This window comes from Neolamprologus multifasciatus, chromosome 1 (genome assembly GCF_963576455.1).
Source record: "Neolamprologus multifasciatus chromosome 1, fNeoMul1.2, whole genome shotgun sequence".
In the NCBI taxonomy this organism is placed as follows: Eukaryota; Metazoa; Chordata; class Actinopteri; order Cichliformes; family Cichlidae; genus Neolamprologus; species Neolamprologus multifasciatus.
Genome location: NC_140439.1, coordinates 512,992 through 531,654, shown reverse-complemented (window position 1 = coordinate 531,654; position 18,663 = coordinate 512,992). Strand labels below are relative to the sequence as shown.

Here is an 18,663-nt window from a genome sequence, read left to right as displayed (position 1 = left end):
CATTCGGACTGTTGAACACACCACTCTCAGAGCAGCATCAGACAGGCAGTTCTGTGTTACTGTCAGTCACAAATTTTAAGAGGCTATCATATAAAGTAAAATGTAATATCATGATGGTATTAACAACATATGAGCTAACAGGCTAAAAAGAGGCGATGTGATGTGTTCAGGGGAAGCTGAGCGGACTGTGTGGGAACTTTGACTTGAAGACAGTGAATGAGATGCGAACGCCTGACAACATCGACTCCCCAACACCACAGGAGTTTGGAAACAGCTGGACTGCAACAGAGGTGAGCAAAACATCACCTGTATGTTCATCATGCTCTGATGATCTAATGAAGGCGATTAACTGCGATATTATCATTTCACTTGGACAATAACTTGCAAGCCCATTCATCACAACTTCAGTTTATTTGAAAACTGAAATAGTGATTCATTTATAGTGAAATTGATCTTTCTCATTTGACATAAATGTTTCTTTTTATCTCCCTGTGTATGTGTGCGTCTTTAGTGTGTAAACAGTCCAGATATCAGACATCCCTGCACTCTCAGTCCACTCAGAGAACCTTTTGCAAAACGACAATGTGCTGTTCTGCTCAGTGAGATCTTCCAAGCCTGCCACCCAGTGGTGAGTAACAAAACGTCTCTGCCCTGGGCTTTTTACAAGTACTACAGACTTTTTATTTTTTAAATAAGGGGTAAAATTCTACTTGCTATTAATTAATCTATTTGTAATAAATTTGTAAAAATAATATTTCTTATATTTGCCCTTAGGTGGATGTCACCTGGTTTTACATGAACTGTCTAGCAGACACATGTGCTTGCAGCCGAGGAGGCGACTGCGAGTGTTTCTGCACCAGTGTGGCAGCGTACGCCCAGCGTTGCTGCCACCAGGGTGTACCTGTGGACTGGCGTTCTCCTTCTCTATGCCGTGAGTCAGTCAGACCACAGGGAGTAAAATTCCCATCTAGTGTTTCTTGCTAACATTTGCAGATTTTCTTTGTTAAAGCATTCCTTTTTGAACATTTTAATGGAGACATTGTCATGTAAATGTCAAGATGGAAACTATAAAAGGGAAGAACTTGATGCAAGTTTAAACTATGTTGTGGGGCATTTTAAATGACCATATATTGATATTGATCTTAAAATCCTATACTGGTTAGGCTCTAATAAAAATTAATATCTACTTTTCGTGCTTATAAAGTACCTTTCAGTATTAATTTCATAGTATTTATATCATTATTGATAGTAGTAGTACTCATCCTGTTATTAATAAGAGTCTCTTTGTTTCCTTGCAGCGTACGATTGTGAATTCTACAACAAAGGTATAACAATTTCTCCACACGCGCACGCACGCACGCACACACGCACACACACACACATATATATATATGTGTGTGTGTGTGTGTGTGTATAGAGAGAGAGAGAGAGAGAGAGATTTCTATATATAAATGATATGCCCTGCACTTTATACAAAGAAGTATAAATGTATTATTATAATGCAATAATATGCAATGCAACATTGATTATCTTTAATGAAATGACCACTCACAGTCAAGTATTATGCAGTGATAGAACAGCAGTTTTTAGGCTGTTGGAGGAATTATGAGTTCAAAGAGGTAAAATCCTACAATAAAGTGTGGATGCCTGTCTGCAGTTCTGGGTAAAGGTCCCTTCAGGCTCTTTACCTTCAGGGATCGGACGACACTGTTGGCAGCCAGCAAATCCAGCGGCTTTGTGTTCCTGCAGCATGGCAACATCAGCGACACCCCTGACATCATCTCGCTGTTCATGATGACACCTGGCCTCAGCAGAGCGCGACCACACGGTGAATGAATTTGTTTAAAATGAAAAGGTTTACTTTGTATACAGAGAGAGATTCATTTCATTGCAGGCAAAATAATAACTGCTCAAAAAACTGATTTAGTTGATTTCTTAAAAGAAGAACACAAACCACATCTTGTGTAGAATTTTTTTTCTTCTATTTCAAATGATGATGTCAGCATTTTAATTACAACTGTTGACAATAATTATGACTTCCAAGAGGAAGGAAGTTTCTTGTGTTTTTATATTTAGTGAGTGTGGGAAACTGGTTAGTTCAGAGGCTTTATAGTTTTATTTTACACTCGTTTCTTTTCAATGTAGAAAACAGTCTGTGTCTGCTTTACTAGTGTAGGGTTTGGTGGTATCAGTGCATGAAAGAGATCTTCTGTAGTGGGTTTGGGAAAGTTTGATCGTTGTGTAGATACCACAGTGGTATATTTTTCTGTCAGCAGAATACAGCAGGCTCCTGAATGAAAGAGACGCAGGTATGCTGGTTGAAAGCCAGTAGGAAGCTGTTTAAACAGGGGAGCTCTGATGTTAAATTCACAGCTAAAAAAAAATTAGTTTCTTTGGCCGAATCTGTAATGTCTGGTTTCTCAACTCTGACTCTTTACCTTCTGGTGACTGGACAAGGAGTTTCTTTTTTCTTGGAAGAAAAAAAAACAACAAGAAGGAAAAAGACGTAAGAATGCAAACTTTAATATCTATTCTGTAAGTGTGGTAGACTCTATGTATGTATTCAGCTATCTATTCCAAAACACAAAGCTTAGCAATCAAGCTGAAAATACAGCAGCGATATTGTAAAGTTTTAGCAAATAATTGTTAACCCAATGTTTTCTCTTCTTTTAGCTGTTGCTTGCTGTTGCTATTGCACTCATTGTTTGGTTGGCCATTGCTGAGCAGATGCTATCTGCCTCACACCTTTTAAATTTATTATTAATAACAGTGAACATCAAAGTTCCAAAAACCAAAGTGTTAAAAAACTCCACTGGACTGAGAGCAGCTGTTTAAAGTTTGTTTAGAGCAGTGGTCCCCACAGGCCACGGACCGTTAGTTGTTTGGTACCGGCACCCGAGAGTTGAGGCTCGGGTGTGAAATTTATGGTTTCCAGGGCTTTTTATTGGTTTTTATCATTATTTTTTTTTATCGTTTTTATTGTTAACTCTGTTTCCCTGGGCCTTTTCATGTGTGTTATGAATAAATCTTTTTTTTTTTTTGGACCGGTACTGGTTTTATTTAGTTGTATCTGTGACCCCTTAAAGGCTGGTCCATGAAAATATTGTTGGACATAAACCGGTCCATAGCGCAAAAAAGGTTGGGGACCGCTGGTATTTACGTCATAATTAATGTTAGCTTATTAGCGCTGTAAAAACTGCCTTGTGGTGCCTTCTAGTGTTTGAATATAAAGTTTGAGCTTGAACTTCTTTTCCTGATGAAAGCACGATTCCTACACAGCAGACATGTGTTTGACATTTTATTTTCTGGATGATCTTTCTCCATCCTGTCACCTTACATTAATGAGAAAATCAGAGTTTCACTAAGAATCTCTCTCTGCAGCGACTGAAAACAGGCTAGCTGGCTTTCTCATCTTCCACTGTTTCCTTTGTGTTTGGCAGTGTTTGGAATGATTTGAGTGGAACCAGTGAAAACACTGATGGAGGAGATGGACTCTCATTGACTTACATTGGTAGCATGGCCCAGAGATCAGATTGCTAAATGCTAATATAGCAACCTGAGCTGCAGGCTGGTGAGCAAGCCAAGACACTAGCTTGTTCCGAAGCTAGTCTCACTTTTTATCACATGTGAGCTGAGATACTGCTGCACTTTGGATTATTTTCAAGCAATATACAAACGCATTTTCTCCCACTTAATAAACTTTAAAAATTATTTTACACTTGAAAAGAGGACCAAGGAATGTAATCAAGTGATAAGCATAAGAACATGTAATATGGATTCAAAACTTCTATTGTATTTTGGCCTTGGTAAATGGACTGGTTCTTATATAGTGCTTTTCTACTCTTCTGAGCACTCAAAGCACTTTACACAACTTGTGCATTCACCCATTCACACCCATTCGCACAAGCACATTTCTCTAGGTGCTTTCTTCACACTCACATTCACACACATTCATACTCCGATGGATGCATCGGAGAGCAATTTGGGGTTAGTATCTTGCCCAAGGATATTTGGCATGCAGACTAGGGGAAGCCAGGAATCGAACCACCAACCTTCCGATCAGTAGATGACCAGTAGATCTACCACCTAAGCTACAGCCACCCTTCAGTTTGGGTGAAAAAGTGAATATAAAGCTGCACCACTAAATAATTTCTATTGTGAGTACCAGTAGGTTTTCTTTGCTGTGTTCAGCTGCCATGTTAACCTAACACTGACTGAGAACACCGCAGCTACTGTACACCAGTCCAACATAGTGCATAGAGTACTTTCATGAAACCTTTCAATACCACAAAGTTAGTGTACTATTGTTTGGCAAGATGTTTCCCAGTATGAAAAAACACACCTTCATATCATATACAGGTCCAATATCTGATTTTTTAAAAAAAAGCCATTCTTCCTGTCCAGTTCTGCGTTTCTTATCAGAAATACAATACTTTTAGCTAGCAGCCATTTTTTGTGTTTGCTGATATTTGCTGAGCTGATAGAAATGTTACACTTGAAATAACCTGCCACTCAAAAACATGACAATATCAATGCTCACATTTCTGCTTCGGCCTTTCTGCTTCGTCACACTGATGTACCTTGTTTCACTTTTCACCTGGAATCCGTTTTAAGCCTCAAACACTTTAATTAATTCTTCAGTTTTTTTAAAGAATACGCCACCCCAACTTATTCAGATTTTTTTAACACCAGAGTATGACTGTGCATAAGTAGAACTGGTAAATTCAAGCAACTTGTCTTATTTGTCTTTTAAAAAACATAATCACAGTAGCTCTTCTGCTTTGCGAGCTTTTCTTTATACTTATGAATTCTTTTCTTTCTTTTTTTACTCAGACACATCACGAGTTTCCTTTGAGGCAGCTGACAGGCCAAACTACTTCCTGTCTGCAAGCCCCAATGGCCAGTTGATGTTGGCCAAGTGGCAGGAGAGTGAGGCATTCTGGGAAAGAGCCACCTTCATCCTCCGCAGGAACACCTGGATCCCAGGCTATGACTCACTCGAGTCCCATGCAAAACCCGGCTTCTTCTTATATGCTGCTGTACCTCGCCTCTACCTAATCAAATATAGACACTTGGACAGCTTCCGCAAGGCCACGCTGTTCAAACTGTCAGGTCAGCAGCACATCACATAACACTCAGTAATCATCAGTGTTGCTGATTTTTTTTATTTATGATCATAACAAAAAAATTAATGCGGTCATGATGACAGGGCTGGAACTTGAAACTGGCTGCTTAAGACCTCATAAGCACAACTTTTTCTAACCTAACTTTTTTGACGTGAAAGACTTGAACCATGACTTGCATATAAACAGACTTCCAGCATGTTCTAGAGTTAAATCACAGTAGAGATGTCAGTTACCTCGACTGTTTTGGCAGCGTTTGCAAGCGTGGTATTCTTTCTGTCTGTTAACACGAAAGCTCAAAAAGTTTTTAATGAATTCTGGTAAATCTTTGTAGGAGTGTAGAGGGAGTCGTGTTAATAATCCATTCAAATTTGCCTTACAACCACGAAGGTCTTCAAGGTCGACTTCATGTTTTATTTGTTGACAATTGACAAAAAGCATTATAAATTAAGAATTAGGAATTAGGAATCTTACCTCTGCCTTTCTTTCAAGGTTAACAGATTGATCTGAAGGTCAAAATAATAATGATGCTATATAGAGCTATTTTGTTTATTTTGTCTTGTTTCATAATGTTTCTTACTGCCATTATTTGTATTGAAAACACATTGGCATATAAAGAATGATTGTTCACGTTGCTCTTCTTCTACATGGTTTGTATTTGCAACATTTAGGAAATGATACTGTTATGTAAGGATTCTAAATATCACATTATAGTTTGCATTCAAATATCATGCGACATTTGACCTCTGACCTCACTTTTACATCTTACATCTGCTCTTGTTTTCTTTGCTCAGTTCAGTTTGCTTCTATATCAACATCCTGTTTATTTAGATGTTTACCTTAGGGACCTTGGGTTAATTTACTGCTTTATATTTTTGACTCAGGTATCTGCAAGGATTCAGCTGGTCGTTATTGCTTCTCTGTGGTACCAGGGGTCAAGACTACTGGCTCCTCTGCTCATATTTTCTGTTCACAGGGCAGTGAGGCTAATAACTGATGCTAAAAATATAGCAGCAACATTTGCTGATGGCAGTAAATGCCAGTCCAGATATAGACATGCTAATGGTGTTGATCTTTTTCTAGTCAGTCCAGATAAAAAATGTGATGTTTAATATACAGAAACATGCTGTACATGTAACTTTAGGGGTGATTAAACTATCACATATTACCATAATGCTTCCTAAGCTTACTAAGCATTTAATAAGTATTGTGTATTTTTGATCAGGCCCAAACCCAGACGCCCCACCAGCTCCTCGCTGTCAGTGGAGGTACGACGCCTGCGTCAGCCCCTGTTTCAAGACATGCAGCGACCCGTTCGCTGAAGCCTGCATCACCATCCCACAGTAAGATCTTCCCCTTTACTCTGAACATTACAGCCAGAATTATCAGCTTGAACAGTCAGTTCTACGCAGACATTAAAGACTTCAAAGACTGGGACCAGGTCTTCAAGCATGTGCATCCACAAAGTGACTCTGCTGCATCAAATCAGCAATAAGATAGAATCATTCTAGTATCAGTTTGTGATTAAATGAGATCAATCTGTTTGTGATAATATGCTGATTAGCTGTGATAAATTTGCAAAAATTGCAAATCTATTTTCATTCAGAGCCCAACCAAATCTCATAGATTTGAAACAGAAATCCAAAAACACTTTCACGAATGGTAATGTAGTTCCTGCAGCACAGCAATTTAACCTCAAAATGACATAGGCGCTTGGGATCCTTGCTTTTACTTAGGAATATAACAAGAGGACAATCAGTTGGCTACCAATTGAATCAAGTTCCCTACTGCAAAGAGACACACTGGAAACGAGTTGTGCTCATCAGTGGAGACTGATTCAGATTGATTGCAGTGTAATGGCAATCTATTTGTTTACCTGCAAACTTTCTCCAACCCATCCAGAAGTGACTGCAGTCAGTCTGAGTTGGGCCTCACTTGTTTCGATGCAGCTTGTCTTTCTCTGGGTTAACTGTGCAGTTTCTTCTGTGTAATCTCTTTCCAACCAAAAATGGTTGGCCAGAGAGTTGCACAGTCAACCACTGGGTGAACGCTTGGTCGCCACAACTACTTGTAATTGCATTTTCCAGACTGCCATCCTATTTTTACTCTAGTATGACATTAATCAACCTGACTACTGGTAACATGTTTAGTGAAAATGCTGAGCTGATGTTTGAACTGACAGAAACTTTACAAATTTCAGTTTTCAATTCAGACTTAATGAGAACTTGGGGGGAATCACATAATTATGAAACTGGGATCTTATAATCACAATAAAAGATCTTGTAATGACGACAACAACAACAACAACAACAACAACAAAAAAACCCTTATGGGAGCTATCCATCATTACTATACTTGAGAGAAACGTGGGATTATTGCTCCATCATACAATTTATGATCTTAAATATTAATGAACATTTTTTGAAGTATTTTTTAAAGTTTATTTCAGACATGTTGCTGAAATACAGTGAGTTATAGCGTCCAGATACACACTGCCTTTCCTGATGCTGATCATGATATTGTTTAAAAAAAGAATTATGACAGTGTTGCTCTTTTAGAAATAAAATCCTTGATTAGTTTTTCTTCTATTTATTTTGTATGTCTCTGCGCACTCCTTTATAAACAACATGTAAACAGCTCTTAATGCTTTGGCCTCTGAGTACCGATGCAGAGTTTGTAGTTTCAGCTGTCAATTGTTTTCTGTTCAGAGTGGAGGGTTGCCTTCCTGTCTGCCCCCCACACATGGTCCTGGATGAGGTCACTCGTCGGTGTGTGTACATTGAAGACTGTGAGTATCTGTGTAACACTTTATGATGAACAGTATTTATAAAGGCTAAACATACTAGTTAGTTGGTAGTTTTTTAAAATATTAGTAAGCACTGATACTGATACTTGATCATTTTTGCTAATAAAGCTAATAACAGGTTTTAAAGGTATATATGTACATTGTTCAGATGTCATTGAAAAGTTTCAACTGTTAGTCATAAAATTTTGTTCTGTCATTTTTAAATCTTACCTTAGTGTCTGTATTATAAAAATTAATATACTTTTCTGCAATTTGTTAATAGGTGTTGTTTAATAGGCAACCTATAGAAAAGCTATAGGTAAAATCAACACAATAATATAGTAATATAACAAAAATGAAAAATGCAAATTACATTGATATTTGCGTTAGGTAATATAGCTTATTAAATTCTCTGTGTTAATCAAGTTAATAGTTAATATTGCTATGGTTTTAGTAATACACCAAGATGCACAATTTTGCACATTTAGGAAAACGAATTTACAGTTGTCTCAAATTTAACCTAATCATTGATATCCGTGCTAAAACGCTAAAAGTATGAACAAACTCATCTGCACTGTTTCAGTCCACTTAATGACCTGTATCTCTTTTCTGAGCTCGTTATTTCTCTAACAAACCTTTTATTGGCTGAACAGGTATCAAGGTTCCAGTTGCTGTGCAGCCCGTTACACCGTCTGCTGCACAGCCAGCTGCCACTTCTACAACCACTGCAAGTACTACTGCCTCCACCAGTACCTTTAATACCACCACCTCCACTACTGCTGCCTCTGCTGCTCGTCCACACACTGCTCCCACAACCAAAATCACCTCCACTGTTCCAGAGGCGAGTCTGCACACCAGCTCCTCAGAAACACCACCTGCCATTATCTCTCCTTCTGCAAGTCCTGAACCTTCCAGTACAATAGAACCCCCAATGCCTCCGGCAGTGCCCACTCCTGTGAGACCAGAGGTGGTGGAACCATTGTCAACTGTCAAAGTGACAGTGGCTCCGCCCACTACTATTATGGGTACAACAAAATGGATGAGTGGACCGTTGAGCTCTGCTGTCAGTCCCTTTGGTCCCAGCACCTCTAGGACAAGTAGCACCTCTTTCACCACGACACCCCTGTTCTGGCTCACTTCTACCACCAAGTCCACCGATTCCCTGCAGCCACTATTCACCATCACTCCTGTGACTACTGAGCCAGCAACCACCACTGCAGCTCCGACCACAGCCTCTCTAGAGGGGACAACCACAAGCAGCACTCCTATAGTTGTGCAGACCACAGAGGCCACAACACATTCCACAGGGATCGCTCCGATCATCACAGCTTCCAGCCCCAGTCCTGCTCTGGTCCCGGAAACTTCTGTAATTACAGAAAAAACTATAGCTCCCAGTACAACTATCTCTGCACACACTGACACCAGAACAAAATCTTCAACAGTGGAAGGAACTACAATTACAACATCCATCACATCTGGCTCACCAAGCACATCCTTCACAACAGCTGCAGCTCTTCCAGCTTCTCCTTCTGTGGAAACAGTAACTACAGCTTTGCCAGAAATCATTTCAACGAAGATGACGGAATTAGTCACACCAGCTGCGCCTTTTACTACTACTAGAACAACACCACACATCATAACACCATCTGTAACCACAGAGAGGATGTTGCACACCACCTCTACAGACCTGACAACGCCCACAACAACGGCTCCCAAATTAACGACAACAACCCTCACTCATTTTGCACCAAGCACACACGTACCATCTCCCTCTACCTCAGCTACTACAGACTGGAGAACAATCACAAAGAAAGTGTCTATAACAGACTCCCCTGCATCTGGCACAGCACAGGCTGAAACCACAACTGCTCCTTTGTCCAAATCTACAGTCTATACTGAGAAAACTTCCTGGTCTGCAGCTGTCCCGGTTACAGACAGAACGACCATCACAAGTGCCACTGCAACCTCAAGACCTCCAGAAATACCAAAAATATCCACTGTGTCCACAGTTCCTATAATCACGACAAACCTGATAGAAACTACTCCTGTGTCAAAATCCCCCATAACTGATAGCTCCTCCAGTCCACCTACTACTATTAGTACTTCAGAACCTTGGCGCCCCTCTCATTGGCAGAGCTCCCCCACCCCAGTCTACAGAGCCACAGTGGAGACGACACCAGAGGTCAAATCTGAAACTGTTGTCCATGTGGTCGCGTCCACTGCAACTACCACAATTCCTCACGTTCCACTAACAACTGAGCCAACTGTAACATCTGCAACATCAGCATCGATACCTACCACTGCCCAAACCAGGACACCTCCTGAAATATCAACTGCACAATTCATAGCCACCACAACCAAAAAACTAGCTACACCCCTGCCTATGCATTCTTCCCCTGAGACAAAGCTTATCACAGCAACTGCACCACCTACTGTTGCTTCCACAACACAAAGACCTGTCATTGTTCAACTGATTACAGAGACAATGCATCCACTAACAGGGAGAGTCCAGGTATCAACAACATCTGCAACCACATCCCATCCATCTTCATCACCACTTGGCACTACTACTTCCACAGCACCTCCTACGACAACAACTATCCTGGACAAAGTCACCACCCGGCTGGTGTCCACTTCAAGGGTTATATCCGCTCTGACAACTACCATTATCACACAGACGACCACCCTCAGGACAACACCCAGACTTCCTGTGACAACAAGAATTACTCCCAGAACCACGTCGACTGAGCGTGCAACCATCAGGCCATTCACCGCTAGGGTAACAGTAGCAACAAGGCCAGCAGCAGTAACCACCAGATCAACCACTGTCAGCCCACCAACTGTCACACCAAGCTCTGACACAACAACCACATCAGAAGTGACAACTACAACCATCACAACATCAGCAGAGCCAGTTACCACAGCAAAAACAACCAAACCTCCTGACACAACCACAGCAGAACCCCACTTGACCACCATAACTACTCCACTGCCTCTTCCTACTTTAACTACACTCACAACATCTACAGCTATACCAACTTCAGTCCACAGAGAGTCAACCACATCTGAGGAAACTTCAACAACTACAGAGACTGAAGTGTCACCATCTGCATCCCAACCGGTGACACCAGTGCCTGATGTGGTGAGCTCCACCCAAAAACTCAGTATTCCCACATCTGCTACAACCTCCCGTCCATCAGCCATTAAAGTCCAAACAACTGTGCTGGATAAAGTTGATCGGACGAGTCCAAGTGAAGCAACATCTCCAGCGCTGGCTTCTCCTCACACACCAGCGCAAACAACCAGTCACACAACAGAGGGAGCAACATCTATGACTTTATTACCTACAAGGATGTGCACGGTGGGCTCACTTATTATTCAGCTTCATTTCAATTTATTATTATATTACTTCAGGCAGGCTACAAAGTCAAACTCAGGCAGTAATTGCACATCAGCTGATCTCAGTGAGATGCTATTACATCACTGAGATGTAATAGCATCTCAGTGCTATTAGAGATGCTAATAGCACTGAGCATCTCAGTGCTATTAGCATCTCTAATAGCACTGAGATGCTCATCTGTGTTCTTCTTTTACACAGATGGCATGCTTTAAGTTTCTTTTGCCCACCTGTAGTTGCTGCACATCTGCAAACCACTTTGCAACCCACCTTCATCCTTGCTTCTCTTTCTATGCAGTGTCTAAATTGTATTTTTTGTATTCTCTGTTCTGCACTGGATTTCTTTTTGCTACTCTCTTTCCTGAACTTCATGGTTTTGTGTGGAAGGGAATTGCCAGGACAAAGCAAAGCTGACAAATATAATATATTTATAATATATTTGTAAATATATTATATATTATATAAATATAATATATAATATTTCCTGCAGAGGGAAATTTCAGCCTTTTTTGACTAGTGGTCCTGACTGAATATCTAGGACTGTAGAATTGTTCCTTTTTTGTGTTTTTCCTGGTTTAGCACAGCATGCTTATTTCAGACACAGAACACATCTAAAGATTAAGCTTAGATATCTGATTAAATATTCCAAATTTAAGGTGCACTTAGATCTGGTCTGTTATGCAATTATGATCTACTAATTATGATCTTGCAACTAAATATATTTTTAAAAAATAGAACGTGAATCTTGAGTGTTGCTCACTGGTTACTGCAATGCCAAAAAATATGGTTTTACTTTCCTAATTACAAACAACAAATAACCTTCATTTTGATTTTTATTAGTTTTTTTTGTTTTTTTGTGTTTTTTTGCACCAGCCTCCATATGCAGAGATTGTTGATGATTGCACCAAGTACATCTGTGTCAACAACCAGCTCGTCCTGTTCAACAAATCCCAGAGCTGCCCTTACACTGCCGACCCTCCAAACTGTGGCCTGCTTGGCTTTGCTATCCTCGTAAATGGAGACAAGTGCTGCCCTAAGTGGGACTGTCCATGTGAGGAAAACACATAAATGAAGGAAACACATTAATTTTTTTTTTTTTTACAAGAAAATCTGCTCCACACTTGCTCCACAAATTTTGCTCTGACTGAATGATGATAATCCTTAAATGTCTCCCATAAATATCTGGCTTTGGCAGATTGTTATCTTTAACTGTGCTCTTTGGTATCCCTACTGTGCCAGGTCGATGCACAATGTTCCCCGATCTGAACGTGATCACATTTGATGGGAACAGCGTTGCCATCTACAAGGCTGCCTCTTTTATAGTGACCCAGCTGCCCAATGAAACTGTCAGTGTTCTGGTTCAGGAGTGTCCCGCTGACTCACAGTCACCAGTGAGTAAATGTCACACATGCCAGTTGCTCTGACAGTGATCTGGACAAAAGTTTCTGTTCTGTCATCTGAGTTTCTTTTGCTTTTTAAAGCTCTTCTGGAATTTTACCAACTTGTGTCTGGTGGCACTCAACATCACCCATAAATCCAACCACATCATTATCAACAGGCTGCAGAGGAGGGTAGGAGATACTCTGCTTCTGATTAAAGCTAAAACACTGATTAAAAATCTACGTGATGACATTTAGTTCTTGATGCTTTCTTTCAGCTGTATGTCAATTCACGGTATGCTAAACCTCGATTCAAAAAGTACGGCTTTGAGATTTACGACACAGGCAACATGTACCTGATCCGCAGCCCGGCCGGTCTTAAGTTACAGTGGTACCACAGTACAGGGATGATGGTCATCGACACTGACAGCTCCAGCAACAAGCTGCCCACCATGGGCCTCTGTGGTAAAAAAACATGTGCATTTTTCTTTCTTTTTAACATTACACAGTAAAGATATCATTCTGGTAGGTTTAAAACCTGTGGCATAGTGACCCTGTTTTTCTCGGCACACCATCAAAACATTATTTCACTTTTGTGGACACAAATGTCATGATATGTCACGACTGAGGTGATGTTCATGATGCAAATGCATGTCTTAGGCTTCTGTGATGGAGACCCATCAAACGACCTGATTTTGGCAAATGGGACCACAGTGGGTGAAAGTGAGGATCCAGCTGTGTTCATCGACAGCTGGCAGGTTCCTAATACCACAAGTTACATCAGCCACAGCCGCCGGCGTGAGCTCAACTGCTCTACCAGTGACTGCTCCAGCTGCTTCTTCATGCTGCAGAACCAGGCCTTTACCCCCTGCCATGCCTTTGTATGTAAATCCATACATTCATTCATTTCCAGATGTGTTTAGTTACAGGGAATCTGAATTAGATCAGCTTTCTGTTATTTCTGAGTAGAAGATGTCAAAAGAGCAAAAAGATCATTTTAAATGACTGCAGATTGTTGCAAATATAATTACAAAATAGGGGTATTCAAATATACTTATGTAACAATATTACTAGTTTCAAGTAATTGCTCTTTCTTTGTTTTTAGGTCCCACCCACCACGTTTTGTGAGGTTTGGGTACGAGACTCGGAGTATGTGAACAACCAGTGTGTGGCTCTGGCTGCTTATGTGGCTTCCTGTCACAAATTCAATATCTGCATTGAGTGGAGGAGTCCAAATTACTGCCGTAAGATTGTTGTCAGATTAAACCTTGTTGTGTAGCAAGCAAACACTTTAGTTTAATGTCCAGCTGTCACAACTTCTGTTATATTCGCTTCCATCTTAGCAACTCTGCTTTGAGTTTGGTCTCCAGTTAATCCCATTGATCTGTTTTTAGAGAAAGTGCTAAATAATGCATTGATGGCACTGACATGTCTGCGTCTCCTCCTGCAGCCTTTGTGTGTCCCAATACTCTGAGGTATCAGGCCTGTCTACCAGCCTGCACGTCTCAGTCCTGCCCCAACCACGACTTTGATTCTGATCCAGATCAGTGTTCTGGCCTGACTGAGGGCTGCGTGTGCCCTGAGGGAACGCTCCTTCACCGGCCATACTCTGCACTCTGCATCCCACCTGACAAATGCGGTAAGAGCCCAGTTTACCAACAGAGCACAAAGCAAGAAGGGAAGGTCTGTGCATTGGATTATTGTGATGGGACCAGAAGAAAATGCTGAGAACTATGCAACTGTTTAGTCCAAGGAAACTTGTTTTTGCCTATGAAAAAGGAGAAAAGATTTCAAGTTATTTTCTCAAAATTTTGAGTTAGTAAGCTGAAATTGTGGGTTAGCTCTGCTAATCGAGTGTGTGAATAGCATCATTACCTTTTTACCTGGTAGCAGATTCCACAGTGAGCTACCAATGTATAGTAAACATGAATAAAATGCCATTGTTCTGAAAGTTTGCTCATTTCTGACCTGCCTTTTTAGCATTGGGAGCTGACAAGGAAATGAACCTTCATGGAGCATCCTGATTGGCAGAGCTAACTTTAAATTTTGAGTTATTTTCTCAAAATTTCAGCTCATTAACTCTGTGCACTTTGAAATGCATAACTTGAAATTTTGTCTTTTGTCTTGTCTTATCTTTAGAAACTAATGCACATCCAAGTTATAACAAAAGCACAACTCTATAAATACTCTATGAATATAGCCCTACATTGAAATTTGTGTGAAAGGTCATTCATATACTATTATTTCTTAGTTTGGGAAAGTTTCCCATTTGAATCAGCATCAGTCAGCTGAACCACATTCTGTTTGAGCTTTAAAAGATTCATTGTAGTCATGTGTATCTAAAATAGAGTGTATGTTTGTCTACAGCCTGCACTGACAGCGGTGGTGTTCCTCGTGCACATGGTGAGGTTTGGAAAGCCTCGAAGGATGCCTGCTGCATGTACCGCTGCGACAATGACACCATCGTTCCCGTGGAATACAACTGCTCCAGCATGGTGGCGCCTGCGTGCCGTCGAGCAGGGGAGGTGATCATCAGTCTGGCTGATGACACCAGCTGTTGCCCACAAAAAGTCTGTGGTGAGTTTAAGTGCTTTTGTCTGAAACATGCAAGCCTCCAAATCAATAACTGTTACTCTTTAGACCTGAGACTGTTTTGATTTATGACATAATAAACAGAAAAAAGAATGAGCTATCTAATGAGACAATGGGATTTCTAACTTTGCAGTATGTAACCAGAGTCTGTGTGACCAGCTCCCTCCTGAGTGCAAATATGGGGAGAAGCTGGTGTCATACTACAGACAGGACTCCTGCTGTCCAGACTATGTTTGTGGTGAGTTTCCAGTTGACCACTTATTATGTACACTGTGATCACTGATAGATGATGACACATTTTTAAAACTATCACATTGTAGTGTAAGTGCTGTGTAAGTACTGCACACAAGGAGTTATTTTATATAATATATTTACTGTAATGCCTTAAGAAATGTCATAGTTTACAGAGGCAACATTGCACATTCAAAACTGCAGAGCAGTTTCCAAATACGAATAAAAAAAAACAAACAAAAACCCACTGCTTTCTTACAGAGCCTTAGATTAGACAATTTCATGCTTGTATCATACCTAGGTTAGGTTACCTCTTGTATAAAGCATATCTACATTGCTGAAGAAAATTAAAGGAACACTTTAAAAACATGTCAGATCTCAATGGAAAAAAAATATGTGGGATATCTATATGCATATGGACTGGGTAGTGTGATCAGCCTGCAGAGACCTGAATTCAAAAACACTTGAAAATTAAAATGATGATGTGATCTGTAGGGTCTAGGTATCACCCCATCTCATGCTACCTGCAGTGACACAGACCCAAGCCAAATGCAAAACTAGTGAAAAAACTATCAGAAAAGATGAGGAGGGAAAAAGGTCAGAGATGAGGAGGGAAAAAGGTCAGTGTCCTTCACCTGTAAAACCATTCCTGTTTCGGGGCTGTGTCATTGTTGCCCCTCTAGAGCACATGTTGTTAATTTTATTATCACTAATCTTGCAACCTGTAGGCACAAAGAGGTGGACATTTGTCTTCTTTCTTGTAATCTCGACAAGTTAAACTATCAAAAGTATAAAAAAAGAGAAATCCTCTTTGTTGTGTTGCAGAATGTGATCCAGTGCTCTGTGAGTCAGACATTCCCACCTGCAGAGACGACCAGATTCTGATTGCCACCAGAGCTGAAGGCAGCTGCTGTCTCGCCCACATCTGCAGTCAGTTCAAAAAAACTGATCACATTAACTTCTCTGTTCTGTGGCACAACATTTAGCTATTAGAGAATAATTTAAAGTTATCAGTGCGGTTACAAATGTATGTTTTCATACAGTGTGTGCTCCCTGTGTGGAGACGCCTCCCCTCTGCCAGGATGGTGAGATTCTGACTGTCGACAGCAACACCACGGATCGCTGCTGCCCCACCTACCAGTGTGGTCAGAGTACACGCGCTTTCACTCACACACTCACACACCTGTAGCTTTAGCTAATAGTTGAAGTAAAAAAGTGAAAAGGTCTAAGGTCGGCTGATTTAATGCGTCACTTGTGTTTTTTGTAAATATCTGTGACATATAACTGTGACAAAGATGTGGGTTCTCAGCTTTTATTCTTGATTCTTAATCTTAAGCTTTTTGATAGTTGGATCATTTTAAAATTGTAACACGACTTCAATTCTTTGTTACTTAGAAGGGAATTATAAGACTTTCCTCATTTTCTCTCATACGTCTACTGTTACAAAGGCGGCTGTACACATTAGACTTGCTTAGAGATTCAAATACTAAGGTCAGTGTGTGCATAAGTAATCCCTGAGAGCCAAAAGCTTAGGCTGCAAACTCTCGGTTTTGGACAGTTGTTTTTCTACCCTTGGTTCTGTATGATGTCAGTGAGAGTGAATATCTCTGTTTTGTAAGCCCATGTTCTGTTCAAACATTCTGTTTAGGAGGGGCCACTCAGAAAAAAACTAGTGTGTAGCGAGCAGTGTTGGTCAAGTTACTTGAAAAAAGTAATTAGTTACTAATTACTCATTACTTCTCCAAGAAGTAATTACAGTAACACGTTGCTTTAACATGTTACTGCCCATCTCTGGTAGTGAGGCCATGTGTAGTCGACCATTTGTTGTTCTGAACTATGACTCATGTAAAGTCACTGCAGTGGAGTCCAAGAATAAAAATGCGCTGATCCACTTCATGTTAAAATGATCCCACTATTGGACAGCTAGAACGCATAAATGACTTGCATGTTTTTCTTTGTGTGTGCACAGTGTGTGAACCCTACAGGTGTCCTCAGCTCACTTGTCCTGTTGGGATGTCAGTGGTTTCTGTGTCCAATCCTGGTCACTGCTGTCCCAACCAAACATGCGGTATGAGGGGAAAACCCTTCCATGATAAAATTAGTCCAAAGCCTTTCTTTCAGATCAGTACTAGGCCTGTCATATCTTTTTAGAACCACAATTTAAAATGACATTACATTTGTTTTATGACAAAGCAGAGTATCTGGCGTTGTGTGGTGTCATCTCAGCTAAACAACTTAATAATGGTCGTTTTTTTTATTTTCTGTCTTCAGAGTGTTCCTGTGAAAAGATTGCCTCCCCAAAATGTGGCCTGGTAAGTCCTGAACCTGTTGAATACACTGTATCTCCAGATTATTGCTCATAAAACCTGACTTTATGGGTCATATATCCAGGTGTCTGTCTGCTGGCTCTGTGTGTTTTAATATTGTTGGGTTCCTTGTGTAATGTACTCTTTGTATATTCTGTATGCATTAATACAAATCTGTAACCCTGGTTTTCTGTTTGTGTTCTGCAGGGGGAGGCTGCCCAGCTGGACCGGGCCTTTCTAGCCGATCCACAGAACCAGTGTGCCTGCAAAAGATACAAGTGTGGTACGTTCTGACGAGGAATTCATTTTAAGTTTAATCTTACCAAAACTGCTCTGAACTGAGCCAGAGTGCACGTTAGGACATGTTGTTTTTATTCTGTTTGTCTAATGTTTGGTTAGTGTTTAAAACAGATGTTTTTACCACTTGACTTTAGTAAGTGCAGCCTGCAACTTTGGACCCTCTGACCTCTGTGTGTTTAGTGCGTGAGGCTGTGTGTGTGTTTGGAGAGCGAGGAGTGTTGAGGCCCGGTCAGACTCTGGTTGAGCGTGGAGACGACGGTTTGTGTTACAGCCGGCAGTGCAGCCGCAGCCTTGACCCAGCAAGCGGCTTCCATGTGCTCCGCACTTTCAGCGTCAACTGCTCTAACCAATGCCAACCAGTAAGACCACGACACACCAGCACAGACCTTTTATTGAAGATCTTGATCTCACTGACTTTATGTTAAGGTTCCATCCTCATTGTTAATCCTATTTCTCTTTATTTTCTCATTAAAAATGTGTTAAATATGAGAAGAGCTACCAGAAAGTTTTTTTTGTGATTAATATTTTATTGAATTTTTAGAACACTACA

At 40.6% G+C, this 18,663-nt stretch overlaps 1 protein-coding gene across 1 annotated transcript in view; it reads left to right on the top strand.

Annotated features, from left to right (window-relative positions):
• The window catches only part of otog (otogelin), a 64,211-nt gene that overhangs the window by 36,141 nt on the left and 9,407 nt on the right, over positions 1 to 18,663 (top strand). The window contains 24 exon segments of the mRNA XM_085178651.1: positions 171 to 290; positions 512 to 628; positions 775 to 931; positions 1,299 to 1,325; positions 1,658 to 1,828; positions 4,834 to 5,112; positions 6,349 to 6,466; positions 7,832 to 7,911; positions 8,562 to 11,269; positions 12,179 to 12,356; positions 12,545 to 12,696; positions 12,787 to 12,876; positions 12,963 to 13,149; positions 13,345 to 13,565; positions 13,790 to 13,928; positions 14,135 to 14,323; positions 15,052 to 15,261; positions 15,410 to 15,514; positions 16,333 to 16,437; positions 16,551 to 16,652; positions 17,477 to 17,575; positions 17,779 to 17,819; positions 18,021 to 18,096; positions 18,294 to 18,472. Of these exon segments, the coding sequence (XP_085034777.1) occupies positions 171 to 290; positions 512 to 628; positions 775 to 931; positions 1,299 to 1,325; positions 1,658 to 1,828; positions 4,834 to 5,112; positions 6,349 to 6,466; positions 7,832 to 7,911; positions 8,562 to 11,269; positions 12,179 to 12,356; positions 12,545 to 12,696; positions 12,787 to 12,876; positions 12,963 to 13,149; positions 13,345 to 13,565; positions 13,790 to 13,928; positions 14,135 to 14,323; positions 15,052 to 15,261; positions 15,410 to 15,514; positions 16,333 to 16,437; positions 16,551 to 16,652; positions 17,477 to 17,575; positions 17,779 to 17,819; positions 18,021 to 18,096; positions 18,294 to 18,472 (5,850 nt within the window).